We start from the raw sequence: 24014 nt of genomic DNA, 5'->3' as shown, positions 1-24014 counted from the left end.
GGGACTTGATTGACATGCAGAACGGCCAATCGGACATCCTCTGATGCATACGTCGCTGCAGACGCGTGTTTAAAAACACTGAGCGCGAACTCTCTGTCATAGAGAGTTGCTCTCTGCCCCGCGTCACGTCAAGTTCCCGGCAGAAGAACGCTCCGCACAACCGGAGTGTTTATTGAAGCCGCCCCGCGTGTCTCCTCCTGCTATCAGCCCGCCTGATAAGCTCATATGGAAGCTGGTATGTCCGAGGCACGCGCTTCATACGGAGCTAGCAGCCTTTGAAACGCCATGCAACCATGATGCTCCCCCCATTGCACGATTTACAGCATAGCATGACATACGATGGTTGCTGCTTTCTGTCTTTATAAAACGCCTCATCTGTTAATACTAAAGTATCTTTGTGTAATCTCACTGTGTAGTTTTTAATCATCAGTACATAAACAATAATGTTACTAATAAACATAACTAACAAACATTTACTAATAGTACTTTATATATATATATATATATATATATATATATATATATATATATATATATATATATATATATATATATTTATAGATCTTCAAGAAATTGTCGATTCAAAAGTAGTGAGCACCCCTTTTTTACATCTTTTCCCGACATTATATTAAAACAAGTTCATGTTTGGAACAATAGTTACAAAAAAAAGTGAATAATTTCTCATGTTTATAAATCAGGATAATTGATTAATTACAAGCATTGCAGTTAAAGCAATAAATAATTCACAGAGATTAATCAAACTCAATACAGAAATTATTAAATGAGAAAAATATACTTTGTACTTCAGTTTTATGTTCATTTGAGCTTGTGTTGTGATTTTCTTGTTGTCACAAACCCTGAAGAAGTCCTGCAGTGTTACCAAACTGCTGAAGGAATTTCGACAGACAAAAAGCACGACCCCACATATCGTCAGTGTAATATAGACACAAATACAATAGATTTGACTGTAGAAATGACTTTGGCTGGAAAAAGTGAGGATCTGGGGCCATTTCCTGTTTTCATGGTGGGTGACAAACTCATAAGCTATGCAAAGGAGTGCGAAAAAAATCTGTTCTTTGGAATGCTCCTTTTTACTGTTTTGTACTTAAAACAAATTTTATTGTGATGACACTTTGCATGCTGTAGAAGTGTATCATATTAAAGATTGTTGTTTTCCCTGCTGTCTAGTTTCTCTCTAAATTTGCCACATGTTACAAGAAGTAATCAGGCCAGAATATGTTTTAACAATGCAGTTACTTCACCTTTACCAACAAGTTAGCATTGTCTCATTTGGTAAGGTCAGGAGACCAAGAGTGTATGTACACTGTAAGGGAAGGTGATACGTAAACATACCCAGCATTTACTACTAAAAATACCATGTAGTTGAGTGGAAATAGGCCTGACTTTCTTTTACAGTCCAGTTTCATTGTACTTAAGAGGTAAGCAAGTAAAATTCAAGTGAACATACCCAGTATTTACTACTGAAAGTACCATGTTGTTGAGTGGAAATAGGCCTGACTTTCTTTTACAGTCCAGTTTCATCGTGTTTAAGGGGTAGTTTCTGTGGTAAATTCATGGTAAATGCCATGAAACATACAGGGAGTGCAGACCTAAAGGTCAAGGTACTTTATTTGTACTTACCTTGTTCTTACATGTGGTAAGTACTACAAAAGACACCTTTGCACAACATGTAAATACCCAGTAGGTATATTATAAATACCCAGTAGGTATATTATAAATACCCAGTATGTACCACATAAGTATGAACCAAATAGTACCACATAAATACACAGTAAGTACCATGCAAGTATCGAGTAGACACAAAAAAGTACCATGTAAGAACCCAGTAAGTCCCATATAAAGTACCATGTAAACACCCCATAAGTACCCTGTAAATTCCATAAAAAGTACCATGTAAATACATTGTAAGTACACTGTAAGTACTGTACTGTAAAAGAAAGCGTTACCCAATAGCTAAACATTGTTCATGAGTCTCACAAGTTCAATGTCTAACTAAGGTCAGGTCTGATATCACAGCGGGTGTGGCTTAAGCCCAAACCACACACTCAAGTCTTGTACAATTATTACGCAATTTCTTCTCATAAACAATACGATTAGAGTGATCAAACTGTCAGATTAAACATTGCGACCTACATGAATGGCAAAAAAGAAAATTGCTGTCAGATTAGTTTTCACATTGCAGTCTGTGTCAAATGGTTCAACCCTTGTGCTATCTTAGATGACCCCACCCATACATTGACGTGTTCTCCCTACCATGACAAACATGGATAAAGGTGGAAAGATTTCGTGTAATCCATGGACACCAGTGAGGTTCACAAATCATTGAAGAAAAAAGGTTCAGCGCACTGTCTAGTGGGTCTAGATGACCCAACTCCCAATGTTAAAGTGCCTAAGATAGCTCAAGGGTTAACAAGCAGATTATAAAAGGTCCCCTTAAAACCAATCTTCTTTATCAGGATTGGGAAAGGAATTTAACTAGATTTGTTTGAATAATAACCCCAAACAAATGCTTCAAATCTTCTGCAGGTTGTGGAATTGGCCTGAAGTTACACGGACACAGAGACATGCCAAGGCTGGATCTGGAACCCCAGAGCGTTTTAACTTTTTCTGGAACAACGTTGCCTGTGATGCGAGGGAGGTCTTGCTGCCTCTACCCCCAAAAGAAAATGACTCTCAAGCAGACTAAACCACTTTGCAACTTTTTTTTAAGTGGTTGTGTCCGTTAGGTCAAGTCAAATATTTTTTAGTTCAACTATGTTTGTGTTCAATTGTGAATTCAATTGTGTACCAGCAGTACTACTTTACTTTTTTATTTACCGGTAATTCATTTTTTTACTTTAACTAAAGCAAATCCTCTGTGTCTCTTCTGAGTAGCTAAATGTGCTAAATTCTATATCCATCAATTTTTTATGAAAGGGGCAAGCAAAAATGACATGAACGAAAAGTATCTGCATGTAAGTTTAGTTTTCTCAGAAAAAAGGCATCAGGTTTCTAGAAATTGAAAAAAATATATAAAAAGCAAAGAAAAAAAGCAAGCCTTGTAAGCAGGCTATGTTGAATGCACCTCTTGATTTTTACAATGTTTTAGTCACATACTCAACTTGAGAAGCCCTAACCCAACCCCCCCCCCCCCCCCCCACATACTCACACACACACCTCGTCTCCTACAAGAAAGCAGCAGATGGAAAAAACAGACCCTCTTGTGTCTTTTCTCCAGCCCACCTCCAAAGCTAGCCAGCTATGACTTCACAGGGAGGAGAAGAAAAAGCATGAGGGCCATAGAGGGGCATGACAAAAAAAGCAATTATGTCATCACATCAATTATCAAGCCAAACACTTGGGAGGATACCTCTCTGTTTTTTTGTTTTTTTTTTAACCACAGCCAACCAATTAACATAATAAAAACACAGGCTCAAATTTGCCCATGTCGTTTAGACATGGAGAAATGCAAACATGAAGGTGCACACACATACTGTAATGGAAGCCAGAGCCAGAAACAATAGAGCTGGTTTATTTTGAACAGTCAGAGCCTTCAAGCATGCCAGACGCCGTTCTGAAGATGATCATAACAGAAGCAGATGGCGAGCTGTACTGGAGAAGGTTGCGTCCTCATTTATGTCGATATTCTTCCATGCCAGCATTCTGGACCATGTTAGTGTGGTAATATGCAGGAAATACTTCCCTTGTGTTGTCATTCTTAAAATGATCCTAGTGATTTATTTTCCTCCTTTATGCAGTTTTTGCCCGGACATATTCTACTTACTGTCACAGGTATAAAACACTTTTGTTAAAAGCTACACAGCAAAAAAAAAAAACACTTTTAATTCACATACATTCCTTCTATGTTTATTTTTTTTTGAATATTATATAGAATAAAAGATTTACAAGTTTCTCCCCTGTGCTATATTTTTATCCTTAACTCAAGCAATATCTCATTTTCCTCATCTCTCCCTTGATTCCCACTCCCTGGCCCCTGTGCCTTGCTAACAAAAAAGCTCTTATGAGCTCATAGGTCATTTATTCATTGCATTGTAGCAGAGGAGATAAGACCGGGTCTTGGTTCTGCGCACTGCTGCAGTTTGATAAAGAGTGCTGGAGACAATGTATATGAAGTAAGATCAAGATTTCAGACCCCATCAACAAATTAATATGGCCTTTTTTTTCTTCCCATATGTCCTTAATGATCCCACCAACTCTTGCAGTCGAATTCTTTCAGTCCTTTGAAATTTTTACTCATGATTTTCTACAACAGGTTTCCAGACTCCATGAACCTATCTCAAAGATCCATTCTCTTCACCGTTTTTTTACATCATGTGTTTTTCCTTCGTTTCCCTCTCAGCTCCCCAATTCCTGACCTGGGCTCCCATTTTCTATTTTTAGCCCTTTTTTAGTCTACCTCTCTGTGTTTGAGCGTGGAGCTCAGAGACGTCCCCAAAAGCCCAAATTACTCATTTCCTCTCTCCAAACATGGGCAAAATAAGTCTCGCAAAGACTTGACTGCTGAAAAAGTCATCCATCCTCCCCCGCAAAGCACGTTTGCTCATATAGTGTCCATCCACCAACCCCTGTGGTACACACATTCCTCCGGCTGTCTGGACTGCACAGACATGTGGAGGTTTATGGATGGGGGTGGGGGGGGGGGACATTTAAGCAAGAAGGAAGTGAAGGAATGAGAAAACTGATGGAGGAGGATGGGAAAAATGAAGCAAAGTTATGCTCATTTAATGCTGTGAAGCCTCATGTGCTCTTGGGTGATGCACTGCAACTGCCATAATGCCAAACCAAATTCCAAACCAAAACAAAGGAACTTCAACATTTTAACACAAAAAACAAGTATTTTGAATGAACAGAACACTGTATACAAAACTGTCCAGATTCAGCATATTCCCCTTTTGTTCCAGTTCAACTGCCAAAATGATGTTTATGCGGTAGAAACCCACAGCTTTCAGCACACCCCACAACAGAGTTGACCCAGATCTCAGGGGGATGATCTAAAGAAAAATAATGATCCATCAAGAATGGGAAAGCTGCGGAGTCACATCAAGAGATTAATTTGAGTTTTAGCTCTCATACGAGCAAGTTTGGTTAAGGATTTAGTCCATTACTCAGCAGGGTTGGCATTGTAATCTTTATTAAGCTTTTAATAAGAGCTTCTGGGTGGTACAAGGTAATAAACCAAAGACTTTAGGCTTAATAAGACCAAGTCACTTCAAATTGATTTACCAGTATGTTTACTAGCATTTTTTTTTTACTTATGTCCATTGATTGGTGGAAAATAGCACGGATTTGTGTAAAATCTGCAGTATAAATCACATCTTTGATTGACATTGAATGCATTTCAGGGGAAAAAAACTATTTTCAAACATTCTAGAAGTAATCCTAAATAGAAGAGCAGGATAAAAATGTGGAATTAATATAGTCAGCTCCTGTATAACTAGTTTTTTTAGATATGTTTAATTAATTTGTACTTCTATGAGTTTTTCTGTATATTTGCTTTTAATGGTTTTAGTTTCTTTTCAGAATTTCAATCAAGAATTGTTCTATTCCGTTGGTGGCAGGAGATAAGCTAAAGGATATTTTGTGGTGGTGTGTGGTCAACTCCAATGGCACAACTGTGTTAGAAGTACGCTTGGCTCTGAAAAGACCTTGTGCAAGTCTTTGGCAGAGGTTTAACTTGTGGTTGTCAGATCCTAAAACCTTAACCAAATACCAAATCCTGCTCACGTTCAAACAAATTGTAACTGAGATAAATAACTTCTGGTGTTACTAGTGCAGAAAGACTTTTTTGTCCATCTTTTACTGACAGTAAATTACAAAAAAAAACCTTTTGAAAAGTCAAATTACTCTGTATTATGAAGAATAAAATGTATATGGATATTATGGATGAATTTAGTTGAGCCTCCTCCTGGAAACAAAAGCTGGACTTAAATCAACATTTTCTGTGAGTTAAACTGACTAATAAGCATACTCTTTGACTGGGTGGAGAAGAAATCAGACTCCCCTGGAGACTATTACAGACCAGTGAAGCCTTTATGCCTGTGGAGATTTGAAAACAATGCAAGAAAAGGACTAAATTGCAAGAGATCGCAAAGTATAGCAAAACTAAATACAGGGAAGCTTAGGGATAAATGTAAAAAGATTGCAAACAATATCAGGCTGTGGGGAAGAGGGAGTGAAAGGCAGATTGGACCGGATGGAATGCTAAAAGGAGGAGGGGAGGGGGAAAAAATCCCTGTTCTCAGCAAGACAGAGAGCCAAAGAAGTTTGGAATATGAAAAACTAAACAAATAAGTAATTAAGTCTGTGCCAAGGACCAGAGAGAGAAAACAGTCCTCCCTGTGCTGAGGCAGATGGAAAAGAGTGGGGGACGGACAAAGACAGACAAAAAAACTGAGCTGCTTTGTTGTAAATGTCAATTTAAAAGGAGGTCGTTAAAACAAACTGTTAAAATGAGTTAAACTAAAGTAATTAAAACTCAGATGAGAGGCTGATACAGCGAGCACGGGGTTATGGAGAACTTCCGCTGAATAAAACTGATCTCATGTTACAGCGATGCAACGCTCATCCACGGATTACAGCAGCATCATTGAGTTAGCACATTACAGGTATTGCTTTGTGATCATAACAATTCATTAGGGGTAGTAGTGGGGAGATTCATTATTAGATCATCTATTATGATCCATAATAGATTTTGAATCACTTTATGCTTTTTAAATAATCAAGAATCCAAAAATAATGTGATTTCACACAAGCGGAACATTAACACGCAGTGCGTTTTTTACTCTGACATTTTTGAAGAGCACACAAACATGGCTGACCTTGCAGACCGTGTGATCCGACCAAGAGAACTTGGTTGCAGACATCAACAGCTAAAAAAAAGACTTTGTTTTAAATGGCGAGTTTTTGTTTTTCCCTTTTTAAACTTTTATAAATGTTTTTATTTATTTTTTCATAATTCTAGTTAGGTAGGTTAAGTTGTATATTTTCCATTCAGGCTGATGATTTAAGCCGCATCTTATCTGCAGCCAGGTCCCTCTTTACCCAACTGGCCACCGCCTTACACTTAAAGCTAAAATTTGGAAGCATTTTGTCTTTTTCAACATCGACGGCTTCAGACAAAAGTCATCCAAGAAGTTAGGGAACACAACAAACATCCAAAATCATATTATGCACTTTCACACTATTATTAACACCATTAAAATATTACAGTATGTTCAGTACAGGGTAACGTTAAATGTGTTTGACTTGAGTTAAAGAGTATTGTGTTAAAGTTGATCTTTTGATAAAAAAGTCACATTATTATGTTATTTAAGGTTGTTGAGTTCAGGGGAAAATACCTACTTGAATATTTTTCTGTTGTTGATGTTCTATACGTTTTTTGACAACCAAACCAAACATTTTTCAAGTTACAATTTTTATTTTCTTAGTAAAAGGAATACAAGTATATTTAAGATCTTGTCTTTACTTACAAATACACTTTGGTGGATAAAAGTAAGTATTATTACTCAATGTCTTGTGGTAAAGAGAAAAGATTTATAAAATATGAAAAGGTTCAAGATGCATTGATGATCGTTTCATAATCGAATCGTTGCTTCCTAAATAGTAACCAAATAGAATCACAAAGTGCCTGAAGATTCCCTCATCTACACATGATGCTGCAAAAAACAGTAAGCTATAGGATTTAGACCAATTCCTAGGAAGTAATATCTGTATTTATATTTCTGATTCTGCCTTCATAATTAACAGTTTGGGATAAAATCCAAACACAATGAAATGATGGCTATTTTTTAAGCATATATTACAGGTACCAGTATACAGTGGCAGAGCTAGAACATTTTATATGGGGGGGGTTTGAGAGGTGCAGAAAAATTTGGAAGGGTGGCAAATGAGAAGGATCAAAAATATGTATTTCTAACAGTATAGTTATTGTTATTAATATTAAAACAGCAGTTACATTAGCACAACAGCAAATAGAAGTTTTTAGTCTGTGCAACAGAATGAGAGGGAAATGGGGAAGCAAAATTTTAAAAAAAGTTCCTTTGGTGTAAATGGATGTGATTCAGGTTCCTGAGAACTGATGGAAATATTTTTGAGTGGATGATATGGAAGAAGAGGAAAGCCCTATGATAATTTCCCCAAATCATGGCGCACTGAGATTATTGTGGCATTTCCTGTACATGCTTCCCCCCCACCACCATTCACACACAGCAACACAAACACACTATACAATATTCATATCACAGTAACAAAAAAATGGAATTTTATCTCTAAATACTTATTTTAATTAACCATTGTGCTATCTTAGATGACCCCACCCTTACATTGACGTGTTCTCCCTACCATTACAAAGGTGGATAAAGGTGGAAAGATTTCATGTAATCATGGACACCAGTGAGGTTCACAAATCATTGAAGAAAAAAGTTTCAGAGCACTGTCTAGTGGGTCTAGATGACCCAACTCCCAATGTTAAAGTGTCTAGGATAGCACAAGGGTTACAGTGAGGTAATTCTCCTATTTGACAATCTTTGCTGCAGCCTCTCCCAGTCTGATGAACTTTAACAATCACTGATCCTCTCATCTAACCCTTAAGTTGTAAATGCTTCATGTCCTTACACCAAAGTTGGGCTTATCTTCTCTTTCCTACACAAAATTTTTCATCTCCATCCTTATTTTTATTTCTTTACCTTCTTCTGGAAAGTGTCTGTAGTCTCATATTTTCAGCTCCTTTTCAAACTTTTCCACCCCTTTTCCTAATCTCGCTCAATTCCCTCAGCCCCTATTGGCAAACAACCTCACTTTCCCACCAGTGTCGCCACGACAACCCATTACCCTCAGCCTTCCACAAGTACCCACAGCCCAATCCCTCCACTGGCCGGTGAACAAACATGCCAGGAGAAAGGCAACTGAAGTTCCCAGTCTTGGCTCTGCATTTAGGGCTTTTCAGCAATTGGTCATGCCTTTAACAAATGAGCGCATTTTTTTGGCCAATGTAAAGTGGGAGATATTGCTTAGCAAACTATGAAACCACATAATATGGACGGAAAAATTACATTTTTTTTATCAACTGGTCTAACGCATGTTGAAACTAGCACTTGCAAATGTGAGGATTTTATCATTGTGCAATCAAGGAAATGGAGCAATTTCATTTTGATGTATCCACTGTAGTCACTAACTCACTGTGACTCTGTCTTTTGTATACAGAGACCATGCTTTTGTGGTGATGTTTTTATTCATAAGCAGTTAATTTTGACTTGTTCCACTTCTACAACAAATAAAATATACAGTCATATCTAGTCTATGAACAGATTAAAAAAAATGATACAAAACTTTTCAAACAACTCCCCAAGTCATAACACGACCTCAATGGCTGTTGATTTTAAACATGAACACAGAGCGGAACATATTCAAAAGTTGCTACAACTGGTTTTCTTTAATACACAGGTCAAAGAAAAGAGGAAAAGTTTCCAAAAGTCCAAATGCTTTAAGCACCTCAAACACTTCTTTTTTTGCAAATTGTATGCCAATATGTAGGAAAGAGGTTGATAATGTATTTTCTTTCTTTTCAATTAAATCTCACAACTACACCCAGTGAACGGAGCTCTGAGTGGAGGTTGTCCATCAAACTCAATAATTTCATTTTGCAGAATAATCTTTTTTGTTTATTATTGTAAGAAAACCAAATCTCAGAGGAAAGTTTAGTATTGTTTCTCTTTCCATTCCTTCCATTTCCAAACAAATTGAATCCTTTTAACATTTTTTTTTTGACAAATACAATCAAAGTGAACCAGGCAACAAGGTTGGTCCAAACAAAACCGACTTTCTTTTTGTTTCTTTTTTTTCAGAAGAGGTCGGTCCCATGACAATATGCAGACCTGAAAGATGTGTTATCGCATTTTTCTATCAAGGTTAAAATGACATCAAATATCTTATCTGTGAAAGCTCTTTTTGTACTCAGTGCTCTTCCTGATACTGTTGGCACATAAACACAATTTTCCATCATGAACCTACAGTTGATGTTTATACAGTGTTCATTAATGCTCTTTATGGTCAAGCCTCCTTATTCCAGAGAAGTCATGAAATTGAAATGCTGAAGACCGATGGACTTAAAATGTACCTAAACATTTTCACATGGCAGAATATCTTATAGCCTATAAGATACCACAAATAACAGTCTGAAACCAGATTATCATTTGAACTGGACTAATCATTTCAAAGAAAATGTGCATTTTGAATACAGACTTTTGGAAAATCCATATTCTTGTTTTGAACTTGTGATGATGCTAATCCAGAAAAATAGTATTTTAGCTGTGGATAAAAACACACGATAGAATGTTAAGCTAATGAGAAGATATATGCATCATTGAATGAGATCTAACATAGCATTTCTCTGATCAAAGACAGTAAAAATTCATTAGTAATGTTGACTACAATCTTAAGAATGTGTTGGAAAGAATCCAATAGCATTGGATCTGAACACCAATGATGACTAAACCAAGTAGAATTGTTTGGTATCTGCTTTCTTGCAGTGTTTTGCTTAAGTACTTTTGCAAGTAAGCATAGATCTTTGAGGTTTCAACAAAATTGAATCTGCATAATGAATAAATGGTGTTATTAATTTTGCACAACAAAAGTTGCCTTCAAGATATGTTATAAATCTGCAGGTCACATTACTTATGTCTTAAAACAAGCAAATAGATGCTAAATGCTAAATTAGAGGATAGAAAAGTACACTTTTAGTGTTATGGAAGTATTTTTTTAAGTTATTTAACTAGAAAAAAAATGTTATTTTTGAACATAAGTCACATGGAATCTGGACTACATTTTTCCATTCTATTAACTAGATAAAGCATTTCAAGAACTTAGAATGTGGATCAAGGACAACATAAGGGACAACCATTGACTGTTTATGACAACTAGACCGAATGAGTGTGATGTCACCCATAGAAAATGAGTTTCAATAAAATTAAGTTAATTCAGTCGTAATTTTTCCACGATACAGACATTGCCATGTTGGAACCAGACCATGTCAGTAAGCAGTGATTGGTCTGAGTCGGGCTGTGTCAACATTTCTAACCCGGGGCTCACACTGCATCCGGTCCGCTGCGGTGCGGTTGCCGCAGTCTTATGTGACTTGAAAAGTGTGAGAGGCAATCACGCGGCATCCAGTCCAGTCTAGCCTCTCTGCTATAGTCCGCTGCAAATCAGTTTTCTTGGCTTCAAATTTTGACGCCGAAGCGACCCAGGGCATTTTTTGTGAAGTTGGGGCAAATGACATGACCTAAACCAGAAATCATGTGAGCGAGTGTAAATTGCATCAAATACATTTTTCAAAATAAAACCTATTTCCCGCTTTACTCAATTTTTCATTACGCCATGTCTGCTGACACAGGGTCCCAAAGTGTGTGGCAGAGCGTAATATCGGTCATTTCACACCATTGATGACGAGAGCAAGGCAACCAATCTAACCAGTCAGGAGTGACATTTTTGAAAGTCCACACCCCTGTCACTTAAAAGTGGCTTATCTGTCAAACATTTCCAACGATCAATGTAAAACCACATTATTGAGGAATCTGATTGGTCAGTTTATTACTTGAATAACTTAGGTAAAGAAAAATATAATGAAAAAAGAAAAATAGAATTAAAAAGAAAATGTTAAAAATATGTATTCTGACGAATTTAATGATTGAGTAATATGTTGAGACCAGCGTGCATTTCCTGTTTGAAACGTGAGTGGGGAGGGATCACTCAGTCCAGTTCTCATATACAGTCAATGGGGACAACAGGAAAACTCTGTAGCAGCAAAAAAGGAAACCAAACTAATTAGAAAAATTACCATATGTCAAAAATAGGACAGACAAAAACCCAAGACTTCTTAAAGTACTTCCTTATTTCTGAAAAAGACCTAGCTTGACAAGAAGCTATAACAGTAAAAACAATATGAAAGGGTTTTATTATGGTTATAGTCCTAAAATCACATGACATTTCTCAGAGTAAAAACCAGTTAACTACCTGTTGATTAGCTATGAACCTTCTTTGACTTCTATAACAATAATGTCTACTGAGGATTTCCACAAAATGTATCTCTAACCATAAATTCCCTATGGTGATGTTATTGGCATCATGACCACTTCATCCCTTTATGTATACACTGTGATTTTCTTCCCACCAGGCTCCAAAGAATTTAAGCACCAAGACCAAAGTTGTTCTGAGACAATATTGTCCCACAGCCTGGATAATGCCACTGATTCTGCTACACTCTGGGGTTGTTGATTCAAATAAACAGGAAATATCCCTCTGCAGCTTCTCTTTTCCATAAAATTTGCACGAAGGAAAAGAAAAGCTCTCCAAAGTTTTCCAGCTGAGTTTCTAAGCTTTGTATCTTAAAATACAAAAAAGGAAGCAATAATATATTTGTTATGTCTACCAATATGGGAATAGGAAGAACACATACAATGTGCAATGGCATCATGGATTGTGATCAACGGAAGCACTTCAAAAGACAGATGGTTTGATAGAAGGTCAAGGGTGAGAAAATAAAGGCCCAACAATCTTTATTATAACAATAGAAACATAACAACATGAAGCAAGGTCTTTCATTTTCTGCCCAAAGGACAGTTGACACCATGAAGGCTAATAGCCATGGCTTGCCATTGCATTTTAATTGCCAATTTTTTACATCTTCTGTATAGTGATAACATATGTATCCTTTTAATGGGTCTACATTTACATTTTGCAACCTCCAGACATAAATAGTCAAGCAAAAACACATGTCTTCTCATGCCTAAAACCTGCCATTACCATGCAACCTCACTACGGGCTCCCAGATAATTCTAAACAACATTTAAGAAAGGTAATAAGCTGTTGTTAAGCAATAACTTCTAAAAACTTCTTAGCGTTTTTGCTACATTATCATCATTTTCCAGAGTGCCACCCACAGAGTTGCTCATACAGGTGGTAGAAAAAGCTAAGACTTTTGCAATACTCTACTTATCACACAGTTCAGTAATCCTTTAATAGGGGCATGTGTGTCTTGATGGGACGTGCTTTTTTTTCTTATTTAACCTTGCTTTCGAGACAAAAGAATTGTGAAATTACCCATTAACGCAATACACCAGAACTGGTCCTACAAGTGTTTCATGGAAAAAACAAGTCAAAGGGTGGACAGTTCTTTGTAAATCTGTGTTTATCAATGCCACTCACAGTCACTGCAAGGTAAAACACAGGAAGCAGAGATATAGGCAGCAAGAGAATGGACTAAAAATTAGTTCAGTGCACAAAAGCCTTTGACAACCCCATTTATAGTTCAATACAATTTATCTGAGAGATCAATCAATACATCCTGTTGGCTTGATGACAAGTTTTTGGTGGCCTTAAAAGTCTTATCCTGGTACGCAGGAGGAAACTAACTTTAGACTGCTAAGTTTCCTTTTGAGTTTCCCAGAATCTCAACGTGACAATTTCTTTAAAAAAAAAAGAGGATTTCACAAAAAGATAAGCCAAAGGTGGCAATTTCATCAATGTGGGTCTTTTTACCATGTGGACCCTAGTGAATTAAGTAGATGAATAGAGCATAACACAAAGCCCCACATCTGATCTTCCTACCCCTGCCTTGTCTATCCACACCCACAGGTGTATTCCCTCTAAATCTAACAAGTAACTTGAGACCCTAGAACTCTTGCGGTATCAGTTAATCATGCTCGAGTCTTTGGGAACTTAGGAGCACTGCACTGCAGACATCATGGACCTGTGTTGAAACAGAATGTCTTCCAACTTTCATCAAGTGAAAAATTCCTGCAGATCAGAAAACCTGAGTAGGGAAGGCATACAAATTGATGTGGCTGAATAAGATCATTGCACTTTCAAGATAGTCAAAAACCTGACAGAAAAAGTGCCTTCATTCTATATACCAAAACTATTAATCGCAAATTTATCATCATCGTAATTTCAAGCTGTGCAATATCCATGTTGCAAAATTTTGCGAAAATTGCAATAAATGGTAAACCTTAAATGTTAAAAACAATATTATGGCAACTTGAATTATTTAATGAATTAAATAAATCCCTTCATGCATTTGACCAATCAGATGGAGCCCTTCACATTGTTGACCAATCGGATGGAGCTTTTATGTTAGATGTTGCCCTCCTAATTAGACGAGAGTCATTTGGAGAATAATTTAAAGTATTTTAACTCTTGTTTAATTTAAACTTTCGCAGTGAAATGGAAAGGTTTTTGTTGTTTTTTGCCATCTGTTCATTTATTGCAAGTTATATCATCATCGTAATATTGATCACTAATATCACATATCCCGAGTTTTCCTCATATCGTGCAGCCCTAACCAAAACAAATGCCAAATGTTATTCCTTTTTATATAAATGTGTTTGTTTTTTAAACCATGTGGCATTTATTAAGTTAATTGTAGATTTTAAAAGAAAAATTTATTTTTAGTTACTAATTAATTGCCAAATAAAATATTGAAAATATACTTTATAATTATTCAAATTATCCAGTAAAGCCATTTGACAATATAATAAGAAAATTTGAACAACCTGAACATAAAACTGTAAAAGACACAGAAAGATGACACTTTATGAATTCAATGTTAAAAAAAAAGAAAGTTATATGGTTTTGAATTTTCCAAAGCCCGAAAAATATAATCTTTACAACCTTGGTAAAAAGTAAGTAGCCAAGGGTGTTTTGGGGGTGTGGCCAATGGCATCTTTGGAAGTCATTGACCATCCCAGAAGAAAAGTATTATATATGATTTGTGGTGCAACTTATGCTGAACTTTAGTGAAATATTCAGTATTGTTTTTACGTACTCTAGCCAAGTTATAAATGTAATTTAATACACATATTATTGGTCAGGATAACTTGTGTACAATCAAATAATGAAAATGTCCCTTTTGGCTTTTCTTCTGAATATGCAAAAATGTGTCTTGATTAAATTGAATTTAATTTAAGTGGCTGGGGAGACGGAAGTCTGGGCGTCTTTGCATAGACTGCTGCCTTAGCGACCTGTTACCTGATGAATGGAAGAGGATGGATGGATGGATGGATGGATGGATGGATGGATGGATGGATGGATGGATGGATGGATGGATGGATGGATGGATGGATGGATGATTGAAAATTAGCTACTGTATGTCCATTAGCTTTTTGTAATATTGCAACAATTTAGTCAAGTGTGTCCTCAACATGCCACTACACACATCAGTAAAGTCATCCATAAGAAAGATGCATTTGAAAATGTATTCCACTTTTTCTTGAAATAAAGATGAATTTCTTAACAACTGGATGTTAAAAAGGGCTGCAGTGGTTAGTGCTCTTGCCTCACAGCAAGAAGCCCCCTAGTTTCAGTCCCGGCTGGGGGACCTGAAACAGAACAACAATTGGGGACCTTTCTGTGTGGAGTTTGCATGTTCTCCGTGTGCATGCGTGGGTTTTCTCCAGGGACTCTAGCTTCCACCCACTGTGCCAAAACATGCTTCATATGTTAATTGATTACTCTGAATTGTCCCTAGGTGTAAAAGGTGAGTGTTGTGTTCATGTGTGTGTGTGATTTGTGGCCCTGCGACAGACTGGCAACCTGTCCAGGATGTCCTTTGCCTTTGTCCTCGAGTGGCCGGGATAGGCTCCGGCAGCCCTGTGACCCCAAAGGGGACAAAACGGGTTTAGAAAATGAATGGATACTAAAACGTCTCTTTAATTGCTTTGCAAGGCTAAATGATACTGTGAATGTACGCCCGCACTCCTTTTCTTGACATGCTGATTTAATTTGGTATAGACTTTCTACATCATTGGCAGGACGACAGTCTCACAAAAAAGTATAGACCTTTAACCTTCGCTCATTGTCTAAGAAAAAATGAAAATTATCTGAATCCCTGTTGTCAGAAGATGTAAGTTGGGATTCATACTTTGAAACGTAATCTTTCTTCCCATCTCTTTAAAAACACACAACACAAGCAGACAGTAAAGGAGTGCCTGCCGACAAGTACACTTGATAGTGTGCAGTGGCCTGGGACTGAGCAGAGACCTCCAAAGCCCTATGCAGATCTGAGAGGTCTGAATGGAGGATGCATTGAAATGGCTTCTCTTTTCTTCAGTTTCCCCTCACAAAGGCTGTTTCCCAGTCAGAAAACAAGGTCAATAGAAGATAATACACACAAGGACCTCAAGGCCACACGGTGGGGGTGGGATCATTAAACAAAACAACCATCCAACTGCGCACCAAGGAAACGCCCCAATGCCTTCAACTCATTTCTCTCAACAGGATACATCAGGATGCTGAAATCATTGTACTCACAAGCTTATGCAAAATCCTTGCAAAATGCTAACAGAGTGGGCCAACATTCTGTCTTAGCTGTTTGACATCTCCATGTCCCCTCCCACCTTTCTTTTCAAGTCACTATTTAGCTTTCTTTGGTATTCGCAGTGAAACTTAGCGGGTGTTTCCTCCTGCATCCAGAGACCAAGTGTTATAATGAAACAATAACACGATACAATTTTTGTATGCACAACCATAGATGTATGACAAATCTTCAGAGTAATTTTAAATCTGGACTCTTTCAGTGCACAATTGTCTTACCACCCGATTCATGAAGATTTCAAATTGTTGGAGGGGTTTGTGTGGAGTAATACTCATTTTCCTATTGATGGTTAAAACCAAAGCCAGGAAGTTATAGGAAGAAAAATAAGAGGCATGTGAGGTTTATGATGGCACAGACATAAATAAAATCAGCGTCTGTATTTGCCTGCAGGTTTATCAACAAACAAAATGCAAAGGAAAAAATTGTGGTGTGATTAACTTATCCTGCAGAATAAAGTATTTACATTTTGAGAGAATACCAACACAAGGGTTGCGCACACATGCACTAGATATAAGATATTTATAAAAAAAAGTTTAAAAAAGAAGAATTTAAGACAAGAGATCAAAAAGGCTGGTTGTATATAAAAGATAAATTAGATCATCCAAAACCTGAAAGTGAGCAGCATGAGCCAGCTGTCTGATGCTCGGGTTACACCAAGTGCCAAATGGGACCAACTGTGCCTTTTTACCCGTTTTGTAAAGATCAACCTAAAGTTTGTGCTGATGTTTTAACAGCTGCCTGTCAAAACCTCTTACTTTCTTGCAGACCAAAGGCTCAGGCAGTGCATTGTCCGGGTGAGGCCGCTGGGCAGTCGGCCAGCGCCTGCGCTAAGAGACGCATCATTCGTTCGGTGTGCGTCACGACCTGCAATTACAATTAGTGCGCGACCTGGTTGCCAAACCTGCCTGCAAACTCAACCAACGGTAAAGCCGGACTTATAGTAAATATAGTCCTCTGTGCGTGCCGTGCCGTGCTGTGCTGTGCTGTGTTGTTGGTGGTCACCTCTACATCCCTGACTGGATTAATTCAGATCAGATTACGCAACCCGCGCTGCTTCTGCAGGACAGTTAGTATGCCAAAATAAAAGCCCTTAGGAAAGTTCATAGATTTTAATTGTCATGCAGCTAAGCAACGTAACTAAGCCACACAGTTCACACCACAAACAAACAACTTTTAATTTGAGAGAGTTTGGTAAAGTGGTTTACCAGTTTGTGGAGGAGCGAGGGTTTAGGATGTCCTCCTTGGCTGTAAGCAGCGACAAGCTGTAAGTGTCAAGGTTGACTCTTTGCTTGCTCATGATGGCAAATGTTCCCAGGCCACTCCTGCAGCTTCAGTCCTGAAAGTTGTTTTTTTCGGGGGTCACGTCAGTCTTCGTCGGGAAATCAGAAAAACGAAGACGCAAAACCTGCAGTCAAAACGCGCAGGTTCATGCAACGCACTTGCAAAGTGGATAGATTTGCGCAGGCGGCCCACTCTCAGCGTGGAGAAAGATCCGGGACTGCACTCTGCTCTTTGTGCAGCTTGGCTAGAAGTTTGCAGCGTGAAGCTCCACCTCTCGAAGAAAGAGTGGAAAGCATAATGACTTCACGAGGCTGCTGGGTCACTTGAAGGGAAGGTGTTGCTTGCGCGCGCGGCGTATCACTCCGCAGGACCAGAGGAAACACATCCTTTTCTATTATTCATACAGCTTGCTGCTTAGTTCGTAGTTTTTCCAATTATGAACCTACTGCATAACAGCAGTACATCATAGAAACTGCAAAAAAGCTGCTCATCATTATATTTTATTCTTTTATTTCCCTTTTTTTAAGATTGATCTTGAATAAGAGAATAAACTTTAACTTAAAACACTTGTTCTGCAGTAGAACCATGAAGTTGTGATAATATATTTTTCAGACTATTCCAACACACAAAAAGAGGGTGGAAAAATAAGTAGTTGCCAGCAAATGCCAGTCTTACTTTGTCCTTTTGTCTTTCAATTGGCCCCCACTGTCCTTAACTTCTCTCAGCAAGTCTGAGAAGGGCCAGTTTTGTGGGAACCAAATCTTCGGAAGCACAATCTGCAGAGGCTGTTGAGATTCTATCCATTTGTGTTGCACATACATTGCACACTCATACTGGCATTTACTCACTGGCACACAGATGAAAAAAAAGAAGCCAGGAATCGTCCTGAGCACTTTAATTTGCCTGTCTCGGATATTCCAGGAAAGATGCAGAGGGTTGGAGTCACATTTTCTTGTCTGAAGCCTCAGTCTCAGGTTTTTTTTAACCACATAAAACTCAACTTTTTTTTTTTTTTTTTTTTTACCACTTTAATGGTTTATGACGTTATTCACCACCAAGTTTGATCTGGAAACAGTACACAATGGCTGAGTAATCCTCTCAGGAACACAGGATTGAGGCAGTCACCCAATGTAATCACTCATGGGAGGCAACACTTCCTTGTTAGGTATACTCTCCATCGTCCTTTCATCTTTGTGTGCCTTTTCCCTGGTTAAAATTTGCATTGCCAGGGCTGCAACCATTCGTGTTTTGTTTGCATTTTTTATTACTTCAGAGAGAAAGAATCTAATTTGTGTTTAGATCTGAGTTCTTGCAGGTTATTTTTGCGTGAATACTGTCCCCTGTCACACTTTTCCATCGTTTTACTGACTTTTGTGCCACATGCTCAAGTTTGAAGAGCTCTCAGTTGTTTTTACACCAGCAAGACAAGAGGCCTGATATCCTCATACCAAAATTATACTTGCAGCTTCCTGCTATTAGAGGCTGTCTTGCTCTTTCAGTCTTTCTGCTCTTGAACACTGGAAGTGAACTGCAGAGCTGTTATGCTCCACTTCAGAAGACTTTGGCATTTCCTCTGCTGGGGTGCGGTGGCAGCTGTTGTTGTAAATGGGGTCTAAATGTGGGAGTTTTGTACGTCCAGAGGGGATTTGGAAATGTGTCCCTGAGGGCTAATGGGGATTTTCTCTTCATTTGCAGACACTTCTTCAATTGTTTTAGGCTTTTTGTACAGTTTCCTGCCTTCCTGCCTTTGCCTACACTAATGGCTGGAGTGTGCACGACAAGCTGCTGAGTGACTCAGTCACACACAACATCCTTCAAGCCTGTCTGGATCACTCATAAGCAGAATTCATCAGTAAGGGTATCAGTGCTTTTGGTATGTGTGACTAGATGACAAACATATACTCCTTCCGAATTGAATAAATAGACCTTTATCGCTGAATTTCCACTTCTTTGTTAGTTTGATGCATGTCAGCTCTTACCTCGAAGGTTTCCACGGCAGCTTTATGTGCACTCAGATATGATGTGTGGTGTTTAAAGTTCATGCTTGTGTTTGGAGTTCATGGGTCACAGCTCGGGCTGTTCCGTTTTGTTTTGCTGCACTTCTAAAATGTGTTTTTCATCATTCTTCTGTGTGCACACAGAGGAAAGGCCCTGCCCACATTTACCGTGTAAACAGATGTTGTTAAATTTTATGTGATATGTGGAGTGCTACATTTTCACTAAAGCCACAAATACAACATTTGCTGTTTGAAACTTGAGATTGATAAAAGCTCTGTATTAACCAAGTTGCACGGACTGCAGCACAGGAATGGAGCATAGAAAAATAACCCTTTGATAATAAATGCCAATAGTGTCTGTATAGTCCTAGTAAGTTAGCACAGGTATCCAAAAGAAAGAAGAAAACGTCTTTGGAAAATTCTTTCGAAAAGAAAGAAATAATAATAATGAATTGGATTTTTCTGCACTTTTCCAGACGCTCAAGACGCTTACGATGTGCATCCATTAGTAGTAGCAGTAGTAGATTTATGCTTTTAATGCTGATTTTGAAATAACTTGTGGTTAAATAATTACTACTATCACGAATGGTTACTGATTAATTTCTGGATACTTTAAATAATATGTCTCATAGACATGTCATGTAAATCAATCCGATTTTACAAAAAGTGCTTTTTTAATGAATGAAGGAAAATTAGAAGTTGTTTTTACTACTTTTCCAACATTCTTTGGAATGCTGTGGACTGGAAAAGTCTCCTGTATCATTCAGTGTTAGAGTCATTCTGGAGAAGGCTCTTAATGACTGTTACTGTGTAATGCAGAGGATAGTAAAGGTTTTCCATGATACCTTTGTTTTTTAAATCTTTTACAGCAAGTAAGTTAAGGTAGTAGACAAATACCACTGGTAGGCTTTACATGGATAAAAGGCTGGACTGGAAATGCACCAGTGATTCTATTTTTTAAGACAGAAGAAAGCAGACATGAGACATGTCTAAAGTCCAGCCTGTTGGCCAAATGTGGGCCACATTTAAATTTCTATCGGCCCGCAAGCTCCCATCATTGATTGCACTTTTAAAGAACTGTGTGTACGATTTTTTTGATTGTGTTTGGCGAAATTATAAGCTGTTAAAAACCTGTGTTAACAACTCAGTAAATTCAAATCAGAAATTTACTACCATTGTTCACCTTTCGGCCCATCCCGTCAAGGGTCGCCGTAGGGAATAAGCTTTACCTGATCTCCCTGGTTTGGCAGAGAGTTTTTTTTACACCGGATACCATTCCTGACTCAACCTTGTATTTTTAAGGCAATGGGAGACCCAGATAGGCAGCTGGATTTTTGGGTCACTGTACGCCCTGGGGATCGAACCCAAGTTTTAGGAGGGGCAATCTTACTGTAATTTTAGTCAAATGCATTTAAATGTATTTCTCTTTTATGAGGAGAAATATAAAGTATCTCATTAAAAATAAAGTTAAATGTTCATTTGCATGTAATGTTATTATAAGGGTTCTAAGAATGTAGGTCAATTGGCCCTCTTTGTAAAATGTTTAGACACTCCAGCTGTACATCTTAAAGAAGTTCAGACCTTCAAGGCCGATGTTTGATATCTTCACCAAATCCTCTGTGAAGAATGCATTCACATCGACAGTCATCTGTTGTGGGAGCATCACAGTAAGTGACATAAAGAGGGTGAACAAAGTAATAAAAAGATGGCTGGCTCTATTTTAGGTTCTGCTGTGGAAGGAGCTGTCCAAAGAAAGATACTTCCTCTTCCATGATGGAAAGAGTTTGACATATTGCTGCAACTCCTGAAAACTACAAACATCCATCTCTGCTCTTTTTGTTTGCAATTTAAAGATACAAACAAAAAGAGAATGTGAATGTATTTCACAGCTTCAGCTCTACTGTTCTGCTCAGTAGAGGAGCGACATGGTGTTTTATGAGGACAAAAAGGTTAATGTTGGAGTGTTGTGGAACTGAGGAAAGTTCCACCACTCCCAAAAGATGATCCTGTTATGTTCACCTATTCATCTGACAGGGAAAATCACAAATCTGTCAGCAACTTGTGGCAATTAACTTAAAGATGTTCCTTTGCAAGACAGTCAAGATCAATTACAGTGCCAGACACCAATGATAAAAGAAGAACACTTTTGTAGACATGTGCCAAAACTGGAAAAAAAAATATTAGTTTAAGGCAGAGAGATTAGGCATGGGCAGAGTACAGCGGCACATTGTGCCTGAGCATGTGCACGTTTGCCTTTAAGAGACAGAAGAAGTCAGAGATTTTCACATGAGTCTTCCCATCAGACTCAGGTGAGGTCACTGCTCAGCTATGTGCCTTCACAACAGCCTTGAGATATCTCTCCTTTGGGCTTGAGTGTGTGTAACAGTTCACACACGTGAGTCACTGTGTGTGTCTATGCACTATGTATATATGAAGTGGGCATTCTCAACACTGAAGACACAAAAGTAATTGCGTTTCTCAGCAGATTGTTCTTTTATTCTTTAATTGCATTGCAGAGACATTTAAGACAAGATAGTTTATTTCTTTTAAAAGACATCCGCCTTTTTTAAGATATAAAATAAACTTTAATTTGTGTCTTCTTGTGAACGTTTGTGCATTTGGTCATTTGTGTAAATTTAACATATAAGTTTATGTGTTATTATGTCTTTGAGGCTTATGAAAACTTTAGTTTTTTTATTTAGTATGACTAAAAAGTTTAGTCAATGGTAAAATAGGGCCATACTTGCCTCTTTCTCGTTCCTAAAGCTTCCTCTGACTCTTTTGTCTTTAACTCCAAACTGAATTCAACACATATGATGTTCACCCAAGAGAACTTTGGGGAAATGAGACCCAGATGTGGTGATGTCAGTTCGTCTCTGTCTTAAATCGTGCTCCATGATGTTTTGGCACAGAGACAGGGGCAGGGTTTGTGGGAAATCTGAACACAACCCACTGCTCAGACCTACAAAGTAGCTCTATAATCAGCATTCAAACCAATGCTGGTGACCATTTAATTCCTGATGCAAAAAGCTTGTAAAATTAATTCATCTCACAGGTAATGAAAGAAAACTCTTGTGTACCACAATGTCTATTAAAAGGATGCAGGCCAGATGTGTGCCTATCATGCTTTTCCAAAAATGTAAGATGAGTGGGACTATAACAGACTCACATTCGTCATAAAACGGCGTGTTTTATGTTTTACTCTTTGCAGTCGCCAGCTTTCCTTGGTCCTCCTCCGCAGTTATCAGTCACTGGCCACATTGGAAAACTTTCCATGGCAACCCCCACATCACTGTGGGTTGCTGTGATCCTTTACCACACTTTTAATAAAAGAGTGAGCTCACAGTGTGTCGATGGAGACGATGCATGAAGAGCCACGTGGAGATGGATATAGGTTAAGTCTATAAGTCCTTAAATATCTTAAGAGGATGTAAAATCATAAAACAGAAAGAAAAGTATTTGTGCAATTTTTTCTGGTGTAATCAGCAACCTGTGAAGAAATGTTGCCCTCTCCCGATATTTTTCACATGTTAATGTGTAAAATACCACTAGGTGGCGCAGCTGCATCAAAGTTTAGGTGATAAATTCCCCATAAGTCATGATGAACAAGCAAATCTGATCATGGCTTGCTCTTTTAAATAAAATCCTAGATTAACTTTTTCCAATTTACATTACCTTGTCATTTCTATAATATCTGCTTCTTCCATCAATCCATGCATCCATCTATTCATCTTCTGATAGTCTAACATGGGGCTGCTGATGCCTGCCCAGCTACTGGAGGATGACAGCGGGGTACGTCCTGGACAGAACACCAGTCTATTGAAGGGCAACTCAGGAAAAATTGAAGTCCTGCTTGTTTTGTTTCATCAATCCTGTTTGTATTTGTATTTGATATAAATCACTGTTTATACAGAAGAAGTCTTAATACCTTTTATTCAAGACATTTTAAAATAGGAGATTGTCTTTTGAGCAAGTAGCGTAAATGAAAGCGACTTTTTTTGCAGTGACTCATGCTCCGCATTCTTTCCTGTGATAAATCATTGATGTTGTATAGCAAAGAACATAATTGTAGAAAAATACATGAAACAACTGTGGAAATAGTTTTGGGTATATATGCAAAATGCCCAGGAAATGGTTGCAGCAACATTCCTTCTTTGTTTCAGATGTTGACCCTCCATCTATTTTCTAAATGGTTCCCTTTTAGGTACATGAGGTTGTTGGAGCCTACCCAGTTACTAAAGGCCGAAGGCGGAGTACACTCGGGACATTTCGCCATTCCATCACAGTGCAGATATTGAAAACTTAACTAATGTAAAGTATACAAACAGGCTAAAAAAAAAAAAAAAGCA

General features: G+C 38.0%; 1 protein-coding gene across 1 annotated transcript in view; it reads right to left on the bottom strand.

The window, feature by feature from the left end:
* Nucleotides 1-17962, bottom strand: part of si:dkey-40c11.2 (uncharacterized) — a 33293-nt gene extending 15331 nt beyond the window's left edge. Inside the window, exon 1 of the mRNA XM_004072639.5 lies at nt 17593-17962. Within this exon, the coding sequence (XP_004072687.1) occupies nt 17593-17684 (92 nt within the window). The 5' untranslated portion in view covers nt 17685-17962. The remainder of the gene's footprint in view (nt 1-17592) is intronic.
* Nucleotides 17963-24014: the final 6052 nt, after the last annotated feature.

The sequence above is a fragment of the Oryzias latipes genome, chromosome 9, assembly GCF_053564925.1.
Source record: "Oryzias latipes strain Hd-rR chromosome 9, Olatipes_Hd-rR_3.1".
NCBI classification, from domain to species: Eukaryota; Metazoa; Chordata; class Actinopteri; order Beloniformes; family Adrianichthyidae; genus Oryzias; species Oryzias latipes.
The sequence above is the reverse complement of the archived record's forward strand: the minus strand, read 5'-3'. Positions and strand labels throughout refer to the sequence as shown.